This window comes from Triplophysa rosa, linkage group LG20 (genome assembly GCF_024868665.1).
Source record: "Triplophysa rosa linkage group LG20, Trosa_1v2, whole genome shotgun sequence".
NCBI classification, from domain to species: Eukaryota; Metazoa; Chordata; class Actinopteri; order Cypriniformes; family Nemacheilidae; genus Triplophysa; species Triplophysa rosa.
The window spans coordinates 17,294,931-17,315,603 of record NC_079909.1 but is presented as its reverse complement, the minus strand read 5'-3'; the positions used below and the strand labels follow the sequence as shown (position 1 = coordinate 17,315,603).

The following is a 20,673-nucleotide window of genomic DNA, read 5'->3' as shown; positions in this document are numbered from 1 at the left end:
TTCGTTTTAGCCGTGTCATATCACCCCTTTAAAAGCATTCAAAACTGACAACAAAGCAATCGCACTGACTTATTTAAAATGTCGGTGCAAGTGGTTTTCGATCAAGATTAGCAGACGAATTAGCTTAAGCCCTGTCTGGGCAACCGTCCCCTAAAGTTTATCATATAGCTTACATAACATACAGTAGCTGTGTTAAATATACACATTTCAGACTTTTCATGTGGTCTTTTAATATTCATTCTAATGGCTCGTTTGTTGTGTTCCACAGATGTTTGTGAAAATAATTAACACGATTATTTCCCCTGTCAGGGCGAGTGTGGTAACTTCGTCCGTCTGATCGAGCCGTGGAACAGGACGCACCTGTACGTGTGCGGGACGGGCGCCTACAACCCTGTGTGCACCTACGTGAACCGAGGACGCAAACCCATGGTAAACATGTGCAGGGGAATATGGGAGGTGTGCTTAAACATTAGCGGGTACACCTGGACAGGCACATCCATTTTCCAGAATCTGTCCATTACTGACTCTTACAGTTCATCAACCATCATTTCTCACTTACCCTTCAGTAAAACCCCCCAGGTGTCGGCTGCCAAGCAGCTGCCTTCCCCAACGCACTATAACTCTCATGTTTAGTTTTACTCTTTAATTGGAGAGATTGAGTTTCTCAGCTCGAGTCAGGCATCACTCTCCGGACCCACTTTGCCTTTTCAGGACCCTCATTTTTGCTCCTGTTGCTCTAAATATGATTCTTGTTTCCTAATGACGGTCCTGGGACTTAGACATTAGTGAGTCACAGGTTGAGAATCAACCTATATCTCAACCTCTATTTTTTTAAACACACAGTTATGCCAAAGCTACAGTTACCCTCTCATTTTCAAGTCTGAAAGCTGCTTTATGTTGGCTGGTTGTGCTATGGGAGCTCCCATTATAGAGTGCCAGCGGGGTCCTGGAGGTCCAGAGCCCACCGTAATGAACATTTCCCAGGAATTATTTTAATGCCCTCTGCGTGTGAATGTAAAGGAGCATAAAGTTGGTATCGCACCCTCTTAACTCCCCGTTCCTTTCAGACAGGAAACCCGGGTCACAGACTGTGTCCACAATGCACTCCTCCAAGCAAACATCCCCATGTCTGCCCCAATGAGCACAACACACATCATGTCCAACATATAGACACGCATAAACCCAAAGAAATCCAGATGTGGCAGGTCTCTGCGCAGTTGACGCTTTGGTTTGTTAGCACAGTCTTCGTGTTCAGGCTGTACCCGAGAAAACAGATGTGGCCACAGCAGACGCTGACTCAGTGTTGATTTTTTTTTTTTTTTTCCGAGACCTAGATGTGTATCCCATCACACCTAAACAAACCGACTGCAGGGTGCTATAATAACACGGCTAACTCCAAAATCTACTCAAACAAATGATTCCATAATCCCAATAGGGTTTTGATTTACACCTAAACATATCTATAGTGCCTAATATCTTTCACACACTAAATCAGTATAATTCCCTTTTCTATTGCCTGGATACATTTTTTTGAATGTGCTTCTTGCAGTGCATTTTGGGAGAAGATAATTGATATGCATTATAGTTTGACCAAAAAGGTATTTTGGAAGACGTATTAGGTTTTTATATCCATAGGTTGAGGCTTAATAGGGATAAATGGAATGTGTGTTAAGTGGGTGGAAACTCAGGTCATGTGACTGTGTTTTGTTTTAGACGGCCATGAGTCTTCAGATGCCCCAGACCAAAGGAAGAACTAGTCGTGCGGCCGAACCCGAAGTAGTGTTTGATGAGACAGGACTACAGGTGGGACCCGGGTCTGGGCGTCCATTAGATCTCCTGTCGTCTAAAGACACTACCCTGCATGCTCTTTGTTCCTCTTTGTGTTTTTTTTTGGTTACGCCACATGTGATCTAACGCATCTATGTCTGATGTCTGGACTGCAATTTCTTGTCTTGGTTCTAAAGCATTGTTCCTTGACTTACTGCATAGTCTTAGGGTTGGTCAATGCATGTTTGGACCAAATGTCTGAGGCCACTTGTAAAAATGTTTTATTTTTATATATACATATACACACACACACACACACATATGTATATATATATATATATATATATGTGTGTGTGTGTGTGTGTGTGTCTATATATATATATGTATATGTGTATGTACAGTATGTATGTGTATGTGTATATACTGTATATGTGTGTGTGTCTATATATATATATATATATATATATATTAGACACACACACATATACAGTATATACACACACATATATATACAGTATACACATACATATACAGTATATACACATACACATACATACATACACATATACATATATGTATATATATTATATATTTTATACATTTTTATATCATATTTTTTATTATATTTTTATATCTGTATCATTTTATGCAAGCACGTTTAGGTGCATTTGTGCTTTAATGAAATTAGGATTTTTTTGTGCAAAACTTTTCATTAATAAACGAGTAATATTTATTTGATTAATTTTACTCATTTTTCATTAAAAATATCCCAAAATGGGGGGAAATTTGGTTTTCAGTGTGATCTCATACTTTCGTATTATTATTGTTACGGTCCTCTGCCATCTTGTTTGATGTTTCTCTTATTGTAGGTTTCTGTAACATGCAAACCTAATTTAAAATTCATTCTTAATTACATTCAGCTGAAGTGATGCTGTACATTTTTTTAATATTTTCATATAACTAACTCAATACACAACCTTCTCAGTTTAAGCTTGATCATCCACCCCAATGGTCCTGTCAATGCAATGGAATGAAAGCCAAACACACTCTTTCTCTCGCTGACCTACAAATTTCTTGACCCTCCTTTACTTTCAGACAGTTGATCCAGCGCAAACACAAGGCTGCAGTAGCAAATGCAAGGAACCAAAGAAAATAATAGAGCTACACAGCTAAACATTACTGAAATACCTCAGCCGTCCTACTGTACATTTCACATCACAGGAAGAAGCGCTTAACCCTCTTGTGACCTGAGTTTTCTCTGTATGCAAACTTTGATTCGGAAACGTATAGCATCTCACTAAAATCTTAAATCTGGAAGTGCTGCAATTACAGATCAGAGCAAACATTTACATTTCTAATTTAAAGCTGATGTGTATATCTTATCTGCTCAACAAACAAAGTGATTTTAATAGCACCACAGAAACAGAGTTTTTGGCCAAATCAGCCTTCCGATGGATTGCTTGAAATTATCTCTGTATTTTCACCTGAAACGGACATCAAACATATTTTAAAATGACTAACTTCATCTTTAAGGGACTTCGGCCCCTTACGGTTTTGTTTGCAGGAGCTGCTAACAGGCGTAATTTCTCTGTGTTAACTAATAAAAAGCGATAGATAATCTGTTAATGTTGGACAGCTCTGAATAGTTTGACAGGCGTTTCACTCTCCCTCATATGAATGTTGATAGATAAGATGAGAAAGTTGAGGAAATCTCTGGGAGGGTGAGGTTGACGATCTGGCTTATGGTGAGTCTTAAGGGCATGTCAGCACATGCTGGTGGCAATTCTTTAAGCGCACATCCAAATACCTGTCAGTCAGAGTTTCTGCATCATGCCTGGGGATGCTGGAACAAACGGGCCGGTGTCAGTAAGCCATTACGCCACGCTCACCGAGCAGGATTAGACAGAGTTAGAGCGCACACTAGTGAGGTTACTTGAGAGCAGAGAAGTTTGGACAGCAAAACGAATCGAACTTGTCTTAACCAAATGCATGCTGTGATATATGTTAACGCATGCAAAGACTACAGGTCATTTCTATAGAAATAATGACATAAATCTTTGCTTTCAATTTCCTTTTATAGGAATCTGTCTTCTTCTTAGAGCCGGGCAGAGAGGATTCTGGAAAGGGAAAATGTCCATATGACCCAAAGTTGAACAGCGTCTCTGCTTTGATCAGTAAGTTCCTTCTGTAATTGGTCCCATTTTCCATTCAAAACGGTGTCAAATGTAGTTCCACCTCTGTGGAACATGTTTGAAGAGTTCATGAAGAGGTTCTCGTGGAGTTTTTTGTTACCCTTTAAATATCCCGCTTTTGAAAGCACCATCACCTCTCATCTTCAAGCATCACACATTTTAACAGCCACTTTGAATCAATCCACTTCGCTTTCTTGCTTAATCGTGGCCCAAAAACAGAAAGAGGCCTCCCTGTTCTTGGTTTTACTTGCACAACATGAGGTGAGATGGAACTTTCATTGTCATGTTGTCATGAGACGGCACATCATTTCACCAAAGGGGAAATGAAACGAAATGCAGAAATCAGATGATTATTGGTAGCGTTTCAGCGAGAACGTCCAAACCACGATATCTCACAAAAGAAATCTAAGAGAATGGAAAACTCAGATGGCAATGAAAGCCGAGCAGTAAAAGTAAGTGTAAGGAGTCTTTTAACAACCCCTCTATGGTTGATTCTTGACTATTTATGCACTACCCAACTCAACTCTTTATAGACCATTTGGTAACGGATCATTTCAGAATATTGGAAAAAGTCTGCGCATTTACAGGGGTTATCTGGAATCAGTTATTTCATATTTACATATTTTAATTTTCAAAGTGAAGCAGCCTGTTTTATTAGCTTGGCAAGCATCACTATTATTGTACCATTGCTTGTACTTGGCAGTAATGTTGTTTAGGGATTTGAACAAATCTTTAACCTTAGATATTAAACTTTGGCAAGTGATAAACCCAATTCACACAGCTTGTTTCTACTTTGCTATGTGATTGGATTTTTGCCTAGCGGATGATGATTTTTCGGATTAAATCCCTAAAATTAGAGCATCATCATTAAAGACCAAGCATCTCCGCGAAGGCCCAATTTAGCAAGACGAACAACAGTGGGTTATTCTGCAAAACCGTGAACTATAAACATAACTGACTGAACCGTCTTAACAGCACAGCTTAACAAAGCCCACAACTAGTAAAACCACTTAGCTAAGCCCACAAAGCGATTTCTCGGTCCAAAACGAGGCATGACCTTAAAAGCCACAAACAAACATGACAAGCTGGTTTTAACAAACTGTTTAGCTTGCCCGTCCTCCAGGAACACTTTAGCGCTGGCTCGCCTGGTAATGTTTAACAACCACCTCATATGTTATAGTTGTTTGCTCGAATTTACAAGACATTCTGACAGGTTGGCACCTAGACTTCCCCAGCCGTTGGAAAAAATGCAGTTGGGCCAAGCAAATACACCGTCAAGTCATTCCACATCCAGTCGGCTTCCTCTCCAAACCGCTCCGACTGAACTCGTATCTCACTGTACACAGAAACAAGTGTGGGCAAAAACAGACAGGCCTCGTGTTCTGGATTCCACAGAGGGAGAATTAATCATGAGTGCAGGGACAGTGTCCCGCCTGGCCGTGGTTCCTCTGCCCCTCCTTAATAATCATGGACGCTGCCAGCTACACGCTGGGACACCTGCTCAGATGACCTGCACACGCACACACACTTGGCCCTTACTTCTACTTAACAAGGAACGAATTCCTCCGGAGGCAATAATAACCACTCACATGCACACACATAATGACCCGTGCATGTGAAAACCAGCGGGTATTAATCTGCTGCACTTTATAATGCAAGTTGGCAGTTTCTGGAAAGGCCATTATTAAGATTTCTTAAAGGTCCAGTGAATGAACTTTATCGCCATCTATCTGTGAGGTTGCGAATTGCAACCAACGGCTCACTCCACCCTTCCCTTTCAAAGCACTACGGTGGCTGACACAGGACAAAGATGTAGTCATGTTTTCTCATCTTTGCTAAAGGAGCTAACGTATTGACGAAACGCTCTGTAGAGCAATTTGTCCATTTAGGGCTACCGTAGAAACAACATGGTGAATTAGCTCATTCTAAGGTAATAAAAACAATGCTTCATTAGGTAAGGTCTTTATACACCTCTGAAGACAAAGTTATGTGTATTATATTGCACTTCTGTCCATAGAAAAAAAAAACACAATGGACCTTTAAAAGATAGGCTGATTTTAGTAATGCTTTTGGTTAATTTCATGTTTGATTTTGAGGGCATGTTTTTTGGCGCGTGTTTTTATGTGCATCTGTGGATTTATAGGGCCGCAGATCAAAGGGGTGTAACCTAGTGGTGAAAGATCTGTGCCGGTAACCAAAAGGTTGCAGGTTGGAACAATGTACTGTTTGATTTATGAACTCGCCATTGTTCTCCTTGGCAGTATACTGTACTTTGGTTATTCTTAGGGATTTGCCCCTGTAACTGTACTACAAGGAAAATAAGTCACTTTGGATGAATGTGTTAGTTAATGATAAAGCATGTAGGGTGCATTTGACAGATATATAGCCTTATGTGCCCTGCGTTCTGATTGATCTCCTGGCACAGTGTTTGGGCTTAAGAGACACCCACATTTAGTTAAGGGTGTGACTGCAGGTTTATCAAAGGCATTAAAAGCTTATAAATCTATCATCATGACATGTTCAAAGATGTTACTGTCTCTCCTTTTCTCTATTTTTTCCTTTTCTTTAACTCATAGATGGAGAGCTCTATGCGGGGGTGTACATTGACTTCATGGGCACCGACTCAGCTATTTTCCGAACTTTGGGAAAAAACGCTGTCATGCGTACTGACCAATACAACTCCAGATGGTTGAATGGTAAGTAAAGTCTATAATTGCCTGACAAATAACATTAACTTTTTTAACTACAGAAATGTAGGTTAAAACAAATTTTATAAAATATTTTTTGTAGCTTCATAAAATATAGAGGTAAATGCTTTCTGACAAAAAAAAAGTGTGCATTTTTAATGTTGTCACTTTTTGTTATAATTTTTTGATTACCTTTTGCAGTTTACACACATACTTTAGCCTTACAGACAATAGCTATATATTCGCAAATATTCAAATTCGCAAAATCATCTGAACTGAAAAATGACGTGATGTTTTTTCTCCTCCTTAGATCCCTCCTTTGTACATGTGCACCTCATCCCTGACAGCAACGAGAAAAACGACGACAAGCTTTACTTTTTCTTCCGCGAGAAGTCTTCCGAGATGGGCCAGAGTCCCAAATCCCAGGCTCGCATCGGCCGAATCTGCATGGTAGGCTACTGTAAAATCCCTTTCAGTCAAAATGTGATTCATTGAATAAAACTCAAAGTGTTGAGGAATTCTGCAGCATGCACAGCATTTCAGAAAGAGATTCCTTCCAAACTCTGTTTCTGGATACTTGACTGTTCCGTTTCTGTTTGCTTGTCGCTGACGTGCTGAAATCCTCACATATTTGACCTCCCAGCGTACAATACGTCTCTCTATCCGTGTGACCCCTGAACCTGTGACCTGTTGACCCGTCAGGTCAGCCGTTCTAAGTATGACAGAAGTCTGTCGATGAGGAAAGCATGCGGCATCGCGGCGTTTTGTCCCAAGTGTGGAGCTTAACCACAAGTTCTTAATGAAAGTTGTGCCAGACCACAACTGCAAATTGAGCAGGGCAATAAAAACAAACATTGAGAGGCAGCCCACAGTGAAGGGGTAAAGCTGTTTGGTGACTCTTATTTGTCTTAATTTAGGTTTTTGTTTGTGTGTGTTGTACCTGGGTGGGCCAAAGTTTTGACAATATCCTGAAATATATAGTGAAATTATTAAAATGATAAAAAAATGTAATGGGTCAAATGGCTTCCGAAAAATATTCTTAAAATGTCAAATGTGTCTTAAAAGGGTTAAAAAGATTAGATTTAAATTTTTGGGTGAACTCTCTATTCCCCATCATGACAAAAAGCATTGAAAGACAGATTTCTGTTCCATACACTGAAAGCGAATAGGGACTGGAGCTGTCAAGAACAAAAAAGCAAAATAAAAGTCAAGGAATACAGCTGCTTTGTGCGAGGAACAGTCCAGGTCAATATTTACAAAAAATCTAAGGTTTTAATATAAAATAAAGGAAAATTGTGAGTAAAAAGCTGTGGTATTTTTTTCAACAATCGACCGATTATTGTAGTGTTTTCACAGGTATAGATAGTTTTGTATGTATGAGCGGATGGGTTGGTGCATGTTTTTTGCAATGTGTGCCTTTGTTAGTTGAGCTCTTTTTGGTGCGATTGTGTCTGGGAAATACATAATGAAATATAAGGCAGATTTATTTCACATACACTGAAAGTGAATGGAGACTAGAGCTGTCTAAAAATCTAAATGAAAGTCAAGTCAGTCAAATAAAGTCAAATCATACAGCTGTGCAACAGTCCAGGTCAGTGTTTACTAAAAATATTGAGTTTAATTATGGAACGAATGTAAATTTATCAAAAAGTGGCCTAGCATTTAAATTACAATGGACCATTCATTGTAGTGTTTCCACAAGTATTGATAGGTTTGTATGTATGTCGGTGCATGTGTTCATTAAGCTTTGTGTGGCCACATTGTGGTTTATTTGTGTGCGTGAGTGTTAAATTAAACGTCATTGCATGCGTTTTGTGTGTGGGTGGGTTTTTTGTGTTTATGCATTATGTTTTGTGTTTGTGCGTGTATCCGTCGTGCGTGCCCCCCGACAAAGTGTTTGTTTATGAGTCGGGGTCATGTGGTAAACATCCCCCTGCTCTCCGGACTTTATGGATCACCCTCTGGAGAACCGGCTGAAATGCACCCATCTGGTCACCATCCACATCCTCGCAACTCTTGCTGCCATACATGAAACGCTTTAATTTTGCACGCTTTACACGTCACTTGAAAGAATTTTGTGTTGGTTTTGAAATTCATCAAAATCGACTGAACGACTCTCCCGTTTAAACTGGTGTCACCAAACCCTTATTCTTAAACTTTCATTTCGTTCAATTGGTTACGGAATGTCCACTTTTCATGACCCTGTTCTGTTACATTCTTTGTCGCTTTACAGAAGCAAAATAGGTTGCGAATTTCACGTTGACTTGAATAATTAGGAGTCATGAAATCAAATGTGAAATGCTGACGGTTCGTGAAGTTTAAAGAGTGGCCGAGTGTTTGCCGCAAGCGGCCCCGCTGTTGCCGTCTCTTCTAATGTTAAACGTTCTTTAAAGTTTAAAAACTAATGAATTGTGATTTAAGAAGTCAGACAGTACGTAAACCCCAAAACCCTCTCTTTGAAGAATTTGGCTAGACATCAGAGGAGATGAGTGCATCGTGTGGATCAGATGAGACATTCTGTGCCATTAGTCTATTAACAGCTCACTTTTCTTGGCCGTTCGTCTCTCTCCTCCTGTGGAGGGGCTCACTGCGAAACTGTTTCGTCTGCCTTTGGTTTTGTTTTAAATCGACGTGTCTCAATGTGTGTTTACAGAAAGATGACGGTGGTCACTGCTGTTTGGTCAACAAGTGGAGCACCTTCCTGAAAGCCCGTCTCATCTGCTCCGTCCCGGGGGTGGATGGGATTGAAACGCATTTCGACGAGCTCCGTAAGTCACTTAGGTTTTCTGTCTCTGTATTCTGTCTTCAGCGTGTCATCTTAAAAATGAAGCCTGACATTGGTCAAACGTAAGCGTCCCGTTTAACGGCAAATTGAGTCTTCATTAGAAAGGCTTCATCTTGGCTATTTAAGTGGATGGTTTACATTGGCCGGCGGCCAGGCGGGGATCACTTGAGCAGTGTGTGAACGAGAAAGATCCACTCCAGCTTAGTCAGGTTTCAATGACCCCGTCCAGCATCGCCCACACACCCTTCTGCAAAACCGCATGCAACCCACCACATCCTGGGCCCCCGAGCATGCGTCTGTCCAGGACCAGGTGACACGTTCAACCTCTCGCCATATGGCACCTGGATCACACTCTCTCCATATGCCGAGATGGATAATAGCTTATTTTGAACCCTGTTGTAAGAATTCCCCCCTCTCTGAGTCTGAACAAAAGGCTCTTTTTGAGAGGGGTGGAGATGGTTTAGTTGTGGGAGATGTGCCATGAGCTACAGGGAGTTCTGGTGTCGTCCGGAGAGAAGGCCATGCCCTGTGGATGGATGAGGTGGACTGCAGAATGTTGGGTTCATTACGGTCCTAAGGGTCTCTTTCACTTAAAGTCATTTCCAGAATAATTGGCCCCAGTGATGTAGGGAAATAGCGGGTTATGATCACGGCATGGAATTTATTGCTGTTCCTCATAGAAAGAGAGCCGATATGGGCTCCTGAGCAGTGCCACTTAGTGCTTATAAACAAGTTTGGATCTTTTATTAGTGGGAAGGATGTTTATACAGGCAAACGGAGAGGTTAGGATTTAGCTGGGTGGGTGTGTGTATGTTGAAGGAGGGATGTCGACGTATTTTAATAGGGTAGTAAATCTGTAGTTCATTGCGAGTTGTGGCAGTCTGTTAATGAACAGGATTAAGCTTTTATGAGAGAGAGAGAGAGAGAGAGAGAGAGAGAGAGAGAGACACGTTTTGGGTCACCATTGACTCCTATAGTAGTCCTACTATGGGAGTCAATGGTGACCCAAATCGGCTTAGTTACAGACTTTCATTAAAATATCTTAATTTGTTTTCAGCACAACTAAAAGTGTACAGTATACATGAATGGGTGATTTTGGGGTGAACTATTCCTTTAAAAACATGATGCTGTAGGTTGATATTAATTAATTAATTATTAAAATTGGTTCTAAACTACATGAAATTAATTGTGACAGTATTTACTTGTCCCTAGTTTATTCATTGTGCATTGAATGTGTTCATTCAGCTTTAAGTTAACGTAAATGTAATGCGTAAAATCCTTGCTTTCACAATCTTTTATAAACTTTCTTCTGTTTCATGAAAAACCGCTGTAATGTAATTATGGCTGCGTGGGTGTGGCAAAATAGTACCGTCCAATGCTATCGCTGCTTCATTTTGTTCCATCCAATTAAATCCTGATGAATAAGTTCAGATCTACAATGTCTTTATGAAGTCATTATAAATACCTATAGAACAAAAACTTTGAATAATAAAATGTAAAAGCGTGGCATATGTGCTAACCACTGGACTACAGCTTTGATACACCACTGCAAGTGTTAATGAGTATGACCGGCAAATACAAGCAAAGAATCATGAGTCTAATAAATCTATCTTATCTGTATCCAAACACATACTATCTGCCCTGCTTTGCACACACAGCTACACTCAGATATGGAGGTTGTCAGGTTGTACAGTATGAGTGTGTGTGCGGTAACAGCAACCATATGTTTTGCCATCCTCATCATTGTTATCCTCAGAGTTGTCCCTGAGGAGCACTTTACGGGCACGTAAACAAGCTCGCTTACTCCCCTACACACAAACATCCTTATATGCGTGTTTATGCAAGCTAGCTCAGCATGTTCCACGATAATGACACATAGGCCCAATCCCAATTCTATTTTCTACCCCTTGCCCCTTGAAACAAAGTGGCAAGGGGAAGGGTTACAAATTTTCCGCTAAGAAATGGGACACCACTACTATACTAGTATATGTCATCATACGTCGTGGCTAGCTCCTAGCGTTACGTCAGAGGACATGCGCCGATGCACCGGGTATATGACATAAAAAGATATTTTCTAATACCGTGCAATCTGTGCTGTCCCCTAGCAAACTTTAGCGATTTTTTTTGCAAACGTTAAAAGAACATCACCGCAAATACAAACACAAGATCGAATGTAACATACATAAAATGAACAATTGTCATAAAAAACCTTATTAATGGCAAAAATGACTTAAATTTGGGTCTGCTTGCTCGAGTGAGCAGCCATGTTGGAAATTTCTCTTAGCCGTTCGTTTGAAGTGAGGTCCCGAAAAATCTTCGTTTGAAGGGCTATCTGGCCCTTCCCCTTACCCCTACCCCTCCAACCAAAAGAGAATTGAGACACCCCTACCCCTTCACGTGAACGTGCCAAAAAGTGTAGGGGTAAGGGGTAGAATTGGGATTGGGCCATAATGTCTTGTAATGCTAATAAATGCATTTCTAGAATGCACTTTGGATAAAAGTGTGTGCCGAATACATACATCTATGTTCTGAGTTGTTATTTGCTGATTTAAGGTTAAAAGGAAATCGTTAGTACGCCTGTAACATGTAAAGTCCAATAAAAGCCTTTGGCTGCAGAGAACAATTTGACGGTTATTGAAACGAGAGGGAAAGAAATGTTACGCTGCTTCAGAGATGATGGGGAAATGCAATGAGTCACAGGAAGTTTTGTTTTACAAACACGAGGAACAAATCAGTAGATGCGTTTCATTTAGGCTCTGCAAATATTAGCAAAGCATTCCGGCTTTATAACTGAGCCGTTCTTTGTTTGTGTGTTTTAGGGGATGTGTATATACAGCCCACTCAGGACACTAAAAGTCCGGTCATCTACGGAGTCTTCTCTGTTTCTGGGTGAGTTTGAATGCGTCACGAATGTGTCTTCGCCATCTGGAACCTGCTTCAGTTATGTGTAAACACTCAAGATGTTGTTTACCTTTAACTGTTTCTGACATACAAAACTCACGAAAAAGTCTCCGTGAAGCCGCATTAAACGGTTAAGAAAATCACTTTCAGTAGAATGCTTCAATAGCAACGTCACCTCTTTTATTTTTTGTGCGTGTACTCTTTTCAGTTCTGTATTCAAAGGCTCCGCTGTTTGCATGTACTCCATGGCGGACATTCGGATGGTGTTCAATGGACCTTTTGCACACAAAGAAGGCCCCAATTATCAATGGGTGGCCTACACTGGCAAAATCCCATACCCCCGTCCAGGAACAGTGAGTTTCCACTTTATAAACCAAAATAACAATAATACTGTTGGTCAATGCAAGCTCATGTGTTAATATTAACCTGGTTATTAAGATCGAAACAAGACGCTCCTGCCTTGAAGTGATGATTGTCTTTGAAGCATCCCCTTTGCTTAATGCTTTTATTTTTGCTGTATCTTCATTAGTGTCCCGGTGGGACATTCACCCCCAGCATGAAGTCCACAAAAGACTACCCAGACGAGGTCATCAACTTCATGAGGAACCATCCCACCATGTACAACGTGGTGTATCCAATGCACAAGCGCCCCCTGGTGGTCAGGACCAATGTGGACTATGAGTTCACCACCATTGCTGTGGACCAGGTGACTGCTGCTGATGGAAGCTATGAAGTGCTCTTCTTGGGGACAGGTGAGTTTGTAAACCGCATTCGTGTTTAGATTTGTGCACATTTGTTTAACCTGTTATACTCGGACCTAATGTACAAGTAAGATGCATTTCATCAAGTAAAGGCAGAGGGGGTTGGTCGTGATCTGTCCTCTTACCTTCTACTTAAAATTGCTGCTCTCGAAAATATTTATTAAGGTGCTAAGATTTCTGGAAATGGAACATGATAGGAAAAAATAGTCTGGTTCCTTTTAGTTGATGTAATATTATAAGAAAGGAGTTAAACAGATCTGACGCTTCTTATGGTTGTCAAGCACAAATAAGTATTCCGTTTCTCCCGAAAAGGTTCACTCGACACACATAGTTAACCCTTTCTTTCATTCGTGGTTTTCTGGTTTGTGTGTGAGAAGCTAATGGATTTTAAATATCAACACTTGCAACAACAGTGCATCCATAGCTCGGGGTAGATGTGCTGCTGCAGTCGCAATAAATTTCACAGAGGAATGCAGTGGGCACGCTTAAATCAAACATGCCCTTCGGTCGAGTGCTCGATTTCAGCAGAGACACGGTTTGACAGGGTACAGCTGAACTGAAAGAGGAGAGTGCCGTGAAAAGCTGTGAAAACAACAGACAAAAGAGGGATTGGGGAAGGAAGGGATGGTTGGATGAAAAATAGGAAGGCTGGAAAAGGTAAATGGGTTGTAATGAAAGACTGGCTTAAGGGGAGGCGAAGCTTCTTTAGACTTTGTGAAAGAATTGTAGTTTTATACAGATGCACGACAACTGGAAATGTTAGAGACAAAAAGATGTCAGAGTTGAAAATAAGTCAAGATGTCAACATAACATTGCACTTGAAAAGTTTAACGAGTTTCTTACTTGAGTTTCTTACTTGGTTATTAATGTGACTTTCTATTGGTCCACAGACAGAGGTACAGTGCAAAAGGTCATTGTCCTGCCTAAAGATGATCAGCAGACAGAAGAACTTGTCCTGGAGGAAGTGGAGGTCTTTAAGGTGAGAGAAACTCTTTGCAATAATGGAGTGAGAGGAAACTTGGCACCATTCATAGTGATAAAAACAAATAAAGAAATATCATTTTTATACAGTATGTTAGAAAACCATTTCAGGACCCCTAAAACTTTGCGTTGGGATCCTGTCCGCTCTTTTTTGGGATGATGATCGATCAACTGTACAGTACATTACCTGTATATGCGTTTTTAGTCGTTCATGCGAGGCTCATTTTTAAAAAGTGAATTTTCATGTTTTTCTGTCAGGTACCTACTGCTATCACAACAATGAAGATTTCTTCAAAACGGGTAAGAATTGGCTTGTCACTATAACTTGTTTATATAGGATTGAATATTTCTAAAGTCATGAATACATGTAAAGGGTAACAATAAACAGGTTTATGGCAACGTTGAGCTATACTGTCTAAAAATGGCCCCTCATAATTCATACGCCCCTCTCATATGGGAATAACATTTATATGGATGGTTAGGGGAAAAGTGACATTTCATTTGAGTTTTGCCTTTCATCATGATTAGGATCGTTGGCAGATGTGCTACAGTATGACATCATTGCAAAGTCATAATTTCAGCTCAGCGCACTGCCAGAATAACTGATTTGGAACGGCTGATCTTAAAAACCTGCTCGCACCTTTAATTCATGACTGTAGCGATACAGTAGGGTTGAATTTTGAGGTTTGCTGGAAAGAATGTAACATCTTGAAATGTTTATTCTTAAATTACGGTTAATCTAAAGGGAGGGATTGCAGTTCTTAGTGAGTAACATGATTTTTTGTCATTCTGAATTACAGTCCATGTTTGATTTATTGCAGCAACAACTGTATGTGGCGTCTGAGGTGGGCGTGACTCACCTGGCTCTGCACAGGTGTGATGTTTATGGCGAGGCGTGTGCAGACTGCTGTCTGGCCCGGGACCCTTACTGTGCCTGGGACGGATCCTCCTGCTCTAGGTACTCAGCCTCTCAGAAGAGGTAAATATTAAAATAATATATTTAAATCCGCCATTATTCTAACTAATATTTCATTTTGTGTTCCGTGAGAGAACGTTGTATGTTTTAGTGTGATTCTGAGCAGGTGCTTTATAAATTCTTCTAGCTCCTTGAAAGACAATCACATTCCAAAATCACGAGCATTTACGTTGATTTGATTCTTATTTACAATCAAAAAACCTCTGGGAATATTGCGTTTCAGATGTTGTAACTGTGTAGATTTTGCCTCCGTGCAGTCAGAAGCATTAGGCATGCTGTGCACTGATGTTGGCGATTACACATCACAGTTAATACATCTTTAATAAGTGGAATTGAGGTCAGAGCTTTGTGTTGGCCGGTCCACTTCCTGTAATCCACATCTGGATGAACAGGTTCTGTACAGATCTCACAGCATCTTCATTAGGAAGCAAAATAGGGCTTTCCCAAAGTTACCACAGAGTTGAAATCCTAGAATACTTCGGAGTATTGCATTAGATTACTTACTGGCATTATTGGGTCACAAGCCACTTTTTTAGGATACCAGACACTGATGACTGCAAGGGGTATATTCATCCTTATTTGACGAAATATAAACATAAGTGGGCATCTCATTTACCAAAATCATCTGTGTAGTGTATTTTGATATTTGTCTGCTCAAGAGACAGGTGGAATAAATTTGTCTTACAGTGTTTTGTATGTTGGCTGTCTTATAGACGCAGTCGCCGGCAGGATGTGAAGTACGGGAACCCCATACGGCAATGCAGAGGATACAATTCCAACTGTAAGCCCAATGTCTCCAATACAGGCAATTTACGGAATGTTCCGGGTACAATTTAAGATTTATTGACCGCATCTGTAGACTGGTGTTGACTATCACAGAAAGTCATTTTAACTCGTTCCAGTTTGTACAAACAAATGAAACATTGACTTTGCATATACAATGGAGGCATGTTATTCCAGTGTACTGTATGTAACTTTCAATACGTACATTTTTAATGTATTTAACCTAGGACATTCATTTTTACTACAGCAAATATAGTAATGTAATTACATGCGTATGTGACATATTTTTGCACTTTGATTGACAGCTCTCTTATTCTACCGACTAGTCATAATAGTACATCATCATATCTCATTCTCACTGTAGTGCAGTGTTGATGTCTGTAAGGAATGGCGTGTTGTTTTTTCTCTCCAGCCAATAAGAACACACTGGAGTCTGTACAGTATGGGGTGGAGGGCAGCAGCACGTTTCTGGAATGCCAGGCCAGATCTCCTCACGCAGCCATTAAATGGCATCTCCATAGAGACAACAGTGACCGGAGACGAGAGGCAAGTACAGTACACACACATATATGATAGGGACAGACAAATACTTGTAACCTGTTGGCGTGTTCCTTTTGTAAATTTTTGACAACAGCTGGATTAACCCAGTATGGAAACCCAATACATATTTTTTTCCCAAAATGCATTCGTTCAACTCTAAAGAGATTTCACATGACATGAGCAATCATATAGTTCTGCTTTCTCTCTCTAGGTTCGCAGCGATGGCCGTGTTTTAAAGACAGACCCGGGCTTGCTCCTCCGATCCCTGCAGACCTCTGATTCTGGAATCTACGTCTGCACAGCCACGGAGAAGAACTTCAAGCACACCTTGGTCAAACTTCAGCTGGTGGTTTTGACCAACCAGGCCGTCAATAACATACTGGTCGAAACAGGCCGACCAGCAGCGTCTTCACTCCAGTCCAGCGCCTGGACCCCCAGCTCCGGACAGTACAAAGACCTTCTGACCATCCTTAGTCAGCCCGAGATGGGCCTCATAAATCAGTACTGCCAGGACTATTGGCAGTACGGAGACCCGCTGACAGGAGGCATCAAGTCCAAAGACCTGAAAGAGCTCAAGGAACAAAAGAAGCCGAGGAATCGCAGACATCACGGGGACGAAGAGGAAACATGAGGGGTGTCTGCCACATGCGGCCCCCTATAGGACTTTCTAAAAAAAGAAGAATCCTGGAGAAAAGAAAAGGAAAATATAAACTTCCATCAACCCAACTTTGGAATTCCCTTTTAACACATAAAGATGATATCATACACAGTATTTATTGTAGGTTGTATATAGTACCATTCTGTGGATTTCTTTGTACTTAAATAGGAAAAAAGAATGCTCTTTGTGTATAAGTACCTAACGGGCAAATATTATTGTAATATTTGTATTGTCACAACAACAAGAAAACAAAAGAGAAAATCGATTTCCATCTTCCGGGCATTGATGACTGTTGTGTATACTAACATAAATACTCCATAGACTGTGAACTGAGTTGAGCGGAGATGGTGAAGAAGGGTAAAGAAAGAGAGACTGGGCAGAAGTTGCCCACTGGACTCTATATGGCTATATACAGAAAGACATTTGGAAAAGGCGAGGCATGAAAAAGGGACATCATAACGCTCCTCACCGCTAGTTCCAAGTGCATTCTGGTCCCTCATTGATTTCAATGAAGCACCAGCTCATAATGTCTTCCCTGATGTCACTATATGCACACATCTGTTTTCATTGCACAAATGTTAAGGTGTCATTTGCGATTTAAACCGATTCTAACATGTTTAGTTGGATATGTAAAAGTGCTGCTGAGGGTTTTTAGTAAGCTTCTTTTTGTTTGTTTCTTTGCCAATTTTGAAAAAACTAAAAGCACAAACCAACCCATCATGATGTCACAAGTCATAAATTCACAGTTGGGTAAATATAAAGTCACATTTCACCCCCAAACTGGAAAGAAAATAAATGTTTGTTTTTTCCCCATAAAGACTGTAACCTGTTGTAGGTCATTATAGGGATTTTTCATGAGAACTAAGCAATTTTTCTTGGCTGGGCGTTTTTTATTCATTTTCAGAGGTGATTCTCATTACTGTTATACAGTATTTTGGTAACACTTTACAATAAGTAGTTAACATGAACTAACAATGAACAATACATGCACAGTATTTATTATTCTTAGTTCTTGTTCATTTCAGCAATTACTAATAGACCTATATGTTTAAATCCAAAGCTGTATCTGTTAATATTGGTTAATGCACAATTAACTAAATAAAACCATTGCCGGCATTAACCAACATCATTAAAGATGAACAAAGGCTGAAAAACGATTATTCATTGTTAGTTAATGCAACGCGTCATCCTACTATTGTTAATAAATACAACCTCGTAAAGTGTTTCATAATTTATTGATTTGTTTGTGGTAAAGTAAAAACTCTTTTTTTTCTGCTTTTGGGGTGAAATGGGAAACAAGCAACATTTCATTTTCAAAATGTGTTCACACTGTATAGAACATTTGCCAGAGTTTACTCAAGGTCTTGGGAAAGCTGGCTTTTCATTGTGTGCATGATTATGTAGTGGTATCGTAAAATTAAAGATGGCTATGTTGCAGTTCTTTCTGTTCCTATATTTTATTGTAAGGTCAGTGTTGGCTGGGGCAGCTTACAGTGCAACCCCTCACATTAAAATGACAATGATGGCATCGTTACGTTCCCTGCGAAATAATTTACCAGATTAACCCCCAGTTCTTCCATTAATGCAGTGTCTTACATTGAGAGAAAATGGTTGTACAATTTATTGGTATTTTTAAGATGTGTCTTTAGAAATGTTTGTGCTTTTATTTTGTCATCCGTTTGAGACTAAAAAGCACAGGTGACGTTACTGTGATAATTGTGTAAATGATTTTCTTTTCCCTCTCGCTGTTGCTAACTAATAAATTAAAGCTCTATATTTTATAGTAATGCCGCTGTTGTTTTTTTTATTAATCGGGGTCTTTTTTCTTCGACTGTTTATTTTTATCGATCTGATAAACGATGACGCATTGACAGCCAATCAAATCCCTTTTTCGTATTTAAAGGGCTCCTAGCTGCGTTTAAACGAGCAGCGCGTGATGTTTGTTTTAGTCATCGTTCCTCTGGGGGGATTAAATGCATGTTTACGAACAAAGTTATACTTTGTGGAACTCAAACCAGCAACTAAGAGGAAGAAATCGTGAGGAGAAATAAGAATTCGGTTTCCTCAGCGGCCGCGATGTTCAGGAATGTCATGCGCAGTCGAAATCGCCGCGCGTCTGCCTGTCACCGCATTGTTCTTCCTCGAGCACAGCGGGCATCACATTCAGGCTGAAAAAGAACCTTGTTACCCCCACATTTCATCATCACTAGGCTCTTTTGTCACGCGTGTGTCCCCCTCAACAGACAATCTACTGTCTCTGTCTTATCTGATGACTCCTATTATTCGCTGTTTCTGGTGCCTCGGTGCCAATGGTGGGCACAGTCCTGTCAGACAGTAATGGCTCCCTGTTCTCACCCACTGGGGTTATGGCCGATTATCAGAGTGAATAGCAGAACACATTGAGGACAGAATAGCTCGAAAAACCCACATGCTTATCTTCCCAGCCCATCAGAAGAGGAGGTGGGGGGGTCTCATCCTTTCAACGTGCCATCATAGGCTGTCATTATTTTGGAAAGGCTTTATTCACGGTTACAAAGACTTTTGTTAACAGTTTCAAAAACGTTTTATCAGTTGTCGGTAAAAGGGCCAGAATAACTTTTGTTAGTTGATATGTTGTCCAAGCAGATGTTTGTAGAAGTGTAGCAATAAAAGCTTGGACTAGCACATCTTAAGAAACCCGATCGTTCTGGAAAGACTTTTACTGGTCTTATCTGTCTGAAATCAGGGCCGCAGTGGAGGCCGATTATAGCTTACCAGCAATGCCATCACAACGTCCACAGTGTGCAGATCTTTTGAGAAAGGACTTTAGATAAAGACGCAGTTGTCAAATGGAAAAGTAGGAAATGTAGAGGACCTTGACTGCTGGGAAACTTCATAAGACATTTGATGTTTTGTGGTCAGGACATACAGTAAGCAGGCTCTGATGTCATATTAAATCCCTTAAAGTTTGGTGCAGACAAAAAAAAGATGTTAACGTAATTCATGTTTGAAGGTTTCTTAAGAGCTGTAGACAATTAAACATTAACAAAGAGACCGAAATGCATCTGTAGGTATTCATCACAGCTTGCGTCATTGCTTCTTTGATTTTGTTTCTCATTTTGCTCTTTACGTCTTTACGGCTCACATGTGTAATAAATAATGTCAACCAGCAGAGGGCGAACTTGGCCAAATCTATTGGTTGGGTCTTGCCCTACTGCACGCTAAGCAATAAGTTTTATAGGCCATTCGTTGTACACTTGCATGTAGAATAAAACCAAGCAATTAGATAAAATAAAAAATAAAAATCTTCTACTGTGAATCTACTCCCTTTGAAACATTCTGTTCAAAGAAATGAGTTTAGTCAGTACTGAAATTTAGAAAAAAATAACGCAATATTTTTGTGCTATGTATTTTTCTGCATGTATGTATATTTTAGACAAGACAACTTGGATTTGGAAGGAGAAAAGGAAGTATTGTTTACCGTATTTAAACACTTCCAGCAAACTAATGCCACTAGTGGTTAATATTATTTTCGCAAAATTTTAAAATATTTTTTATTAGTAGTACTTGCTCATGTTAATGCTGTTTGCTGTTACACAATAAAACAACATACATCCATAAACATGTTTTCCTTGATACGTTTTCATAAAACTACAATAATAT

The 20,673-nt window shown here is 40.1% G+C and overlaps 1 protein-coding gene across 1 annotated transcript in view; it reads left to right on the top strand.

The window, feature by feature from the left end:
• The window catches only part of sema3fb (sema domain, immunoglobulin domain (Ig), short basic domain, secreted, (semaphorin) 3Fb), a 55,803-nt gene extending 36,979 nt beyond the window's left edge, over positions 1-18,824 (top strand). The window contains exons 5-19 of the mRNA XM_057361993.1: positions 310-429; positions 1,714-1,803; positions 3,848-3,941; positions 6,536-6,655; positions 6,957-7,096; positions 9,300-9,414; positions 12,251-12,320; positions 12,541-12,685; positions 12,862-13,084; positions 13,984-14,072; positions 14,333-14,374; positions 14,896-15,053; positions 15,764-15,831; positions 16,246-16,379; positions 16,585-18,824. Coding sequence (XP_057217976.1) covers positions 310-429; positions 1,714-1,803; positions 3,848-3,941; positions 6,536-6,655; positions 6,957-7,096; positions 9,300-9,414; positions 12,251-12,320; positions 12,541-12,685; positions 12,862-13,084; positions 13,984-14,072; positions 14,333-14,374; positions 14,896-15,053; positions 15,764-15,831; positions 16,246-16,379; positions 16,585-17,004 — 2,028 coding nt within the window. The 3' untranslated portion in view covers positions 17,005-18,824. The remainder of the gene's footprint in view (positions 1-309; positions 430-1,713; positions 1,804-3,847; positions 3,942-6,535; positions 6,656-6,956; positions 7,097-9,299; positions 9,415-12,250; positions 12,321-12,540; positions 12,686-12,861; positions 13,085-13,983; positions 14,073-14,332; positions 14,375-14,895; positions 15,054-15,763; positions 15,832-16,245; positions 16,380-16,584) is intronic.
• Positions 18,825-20,673: the final 1,849 nt, after the last annotated feature.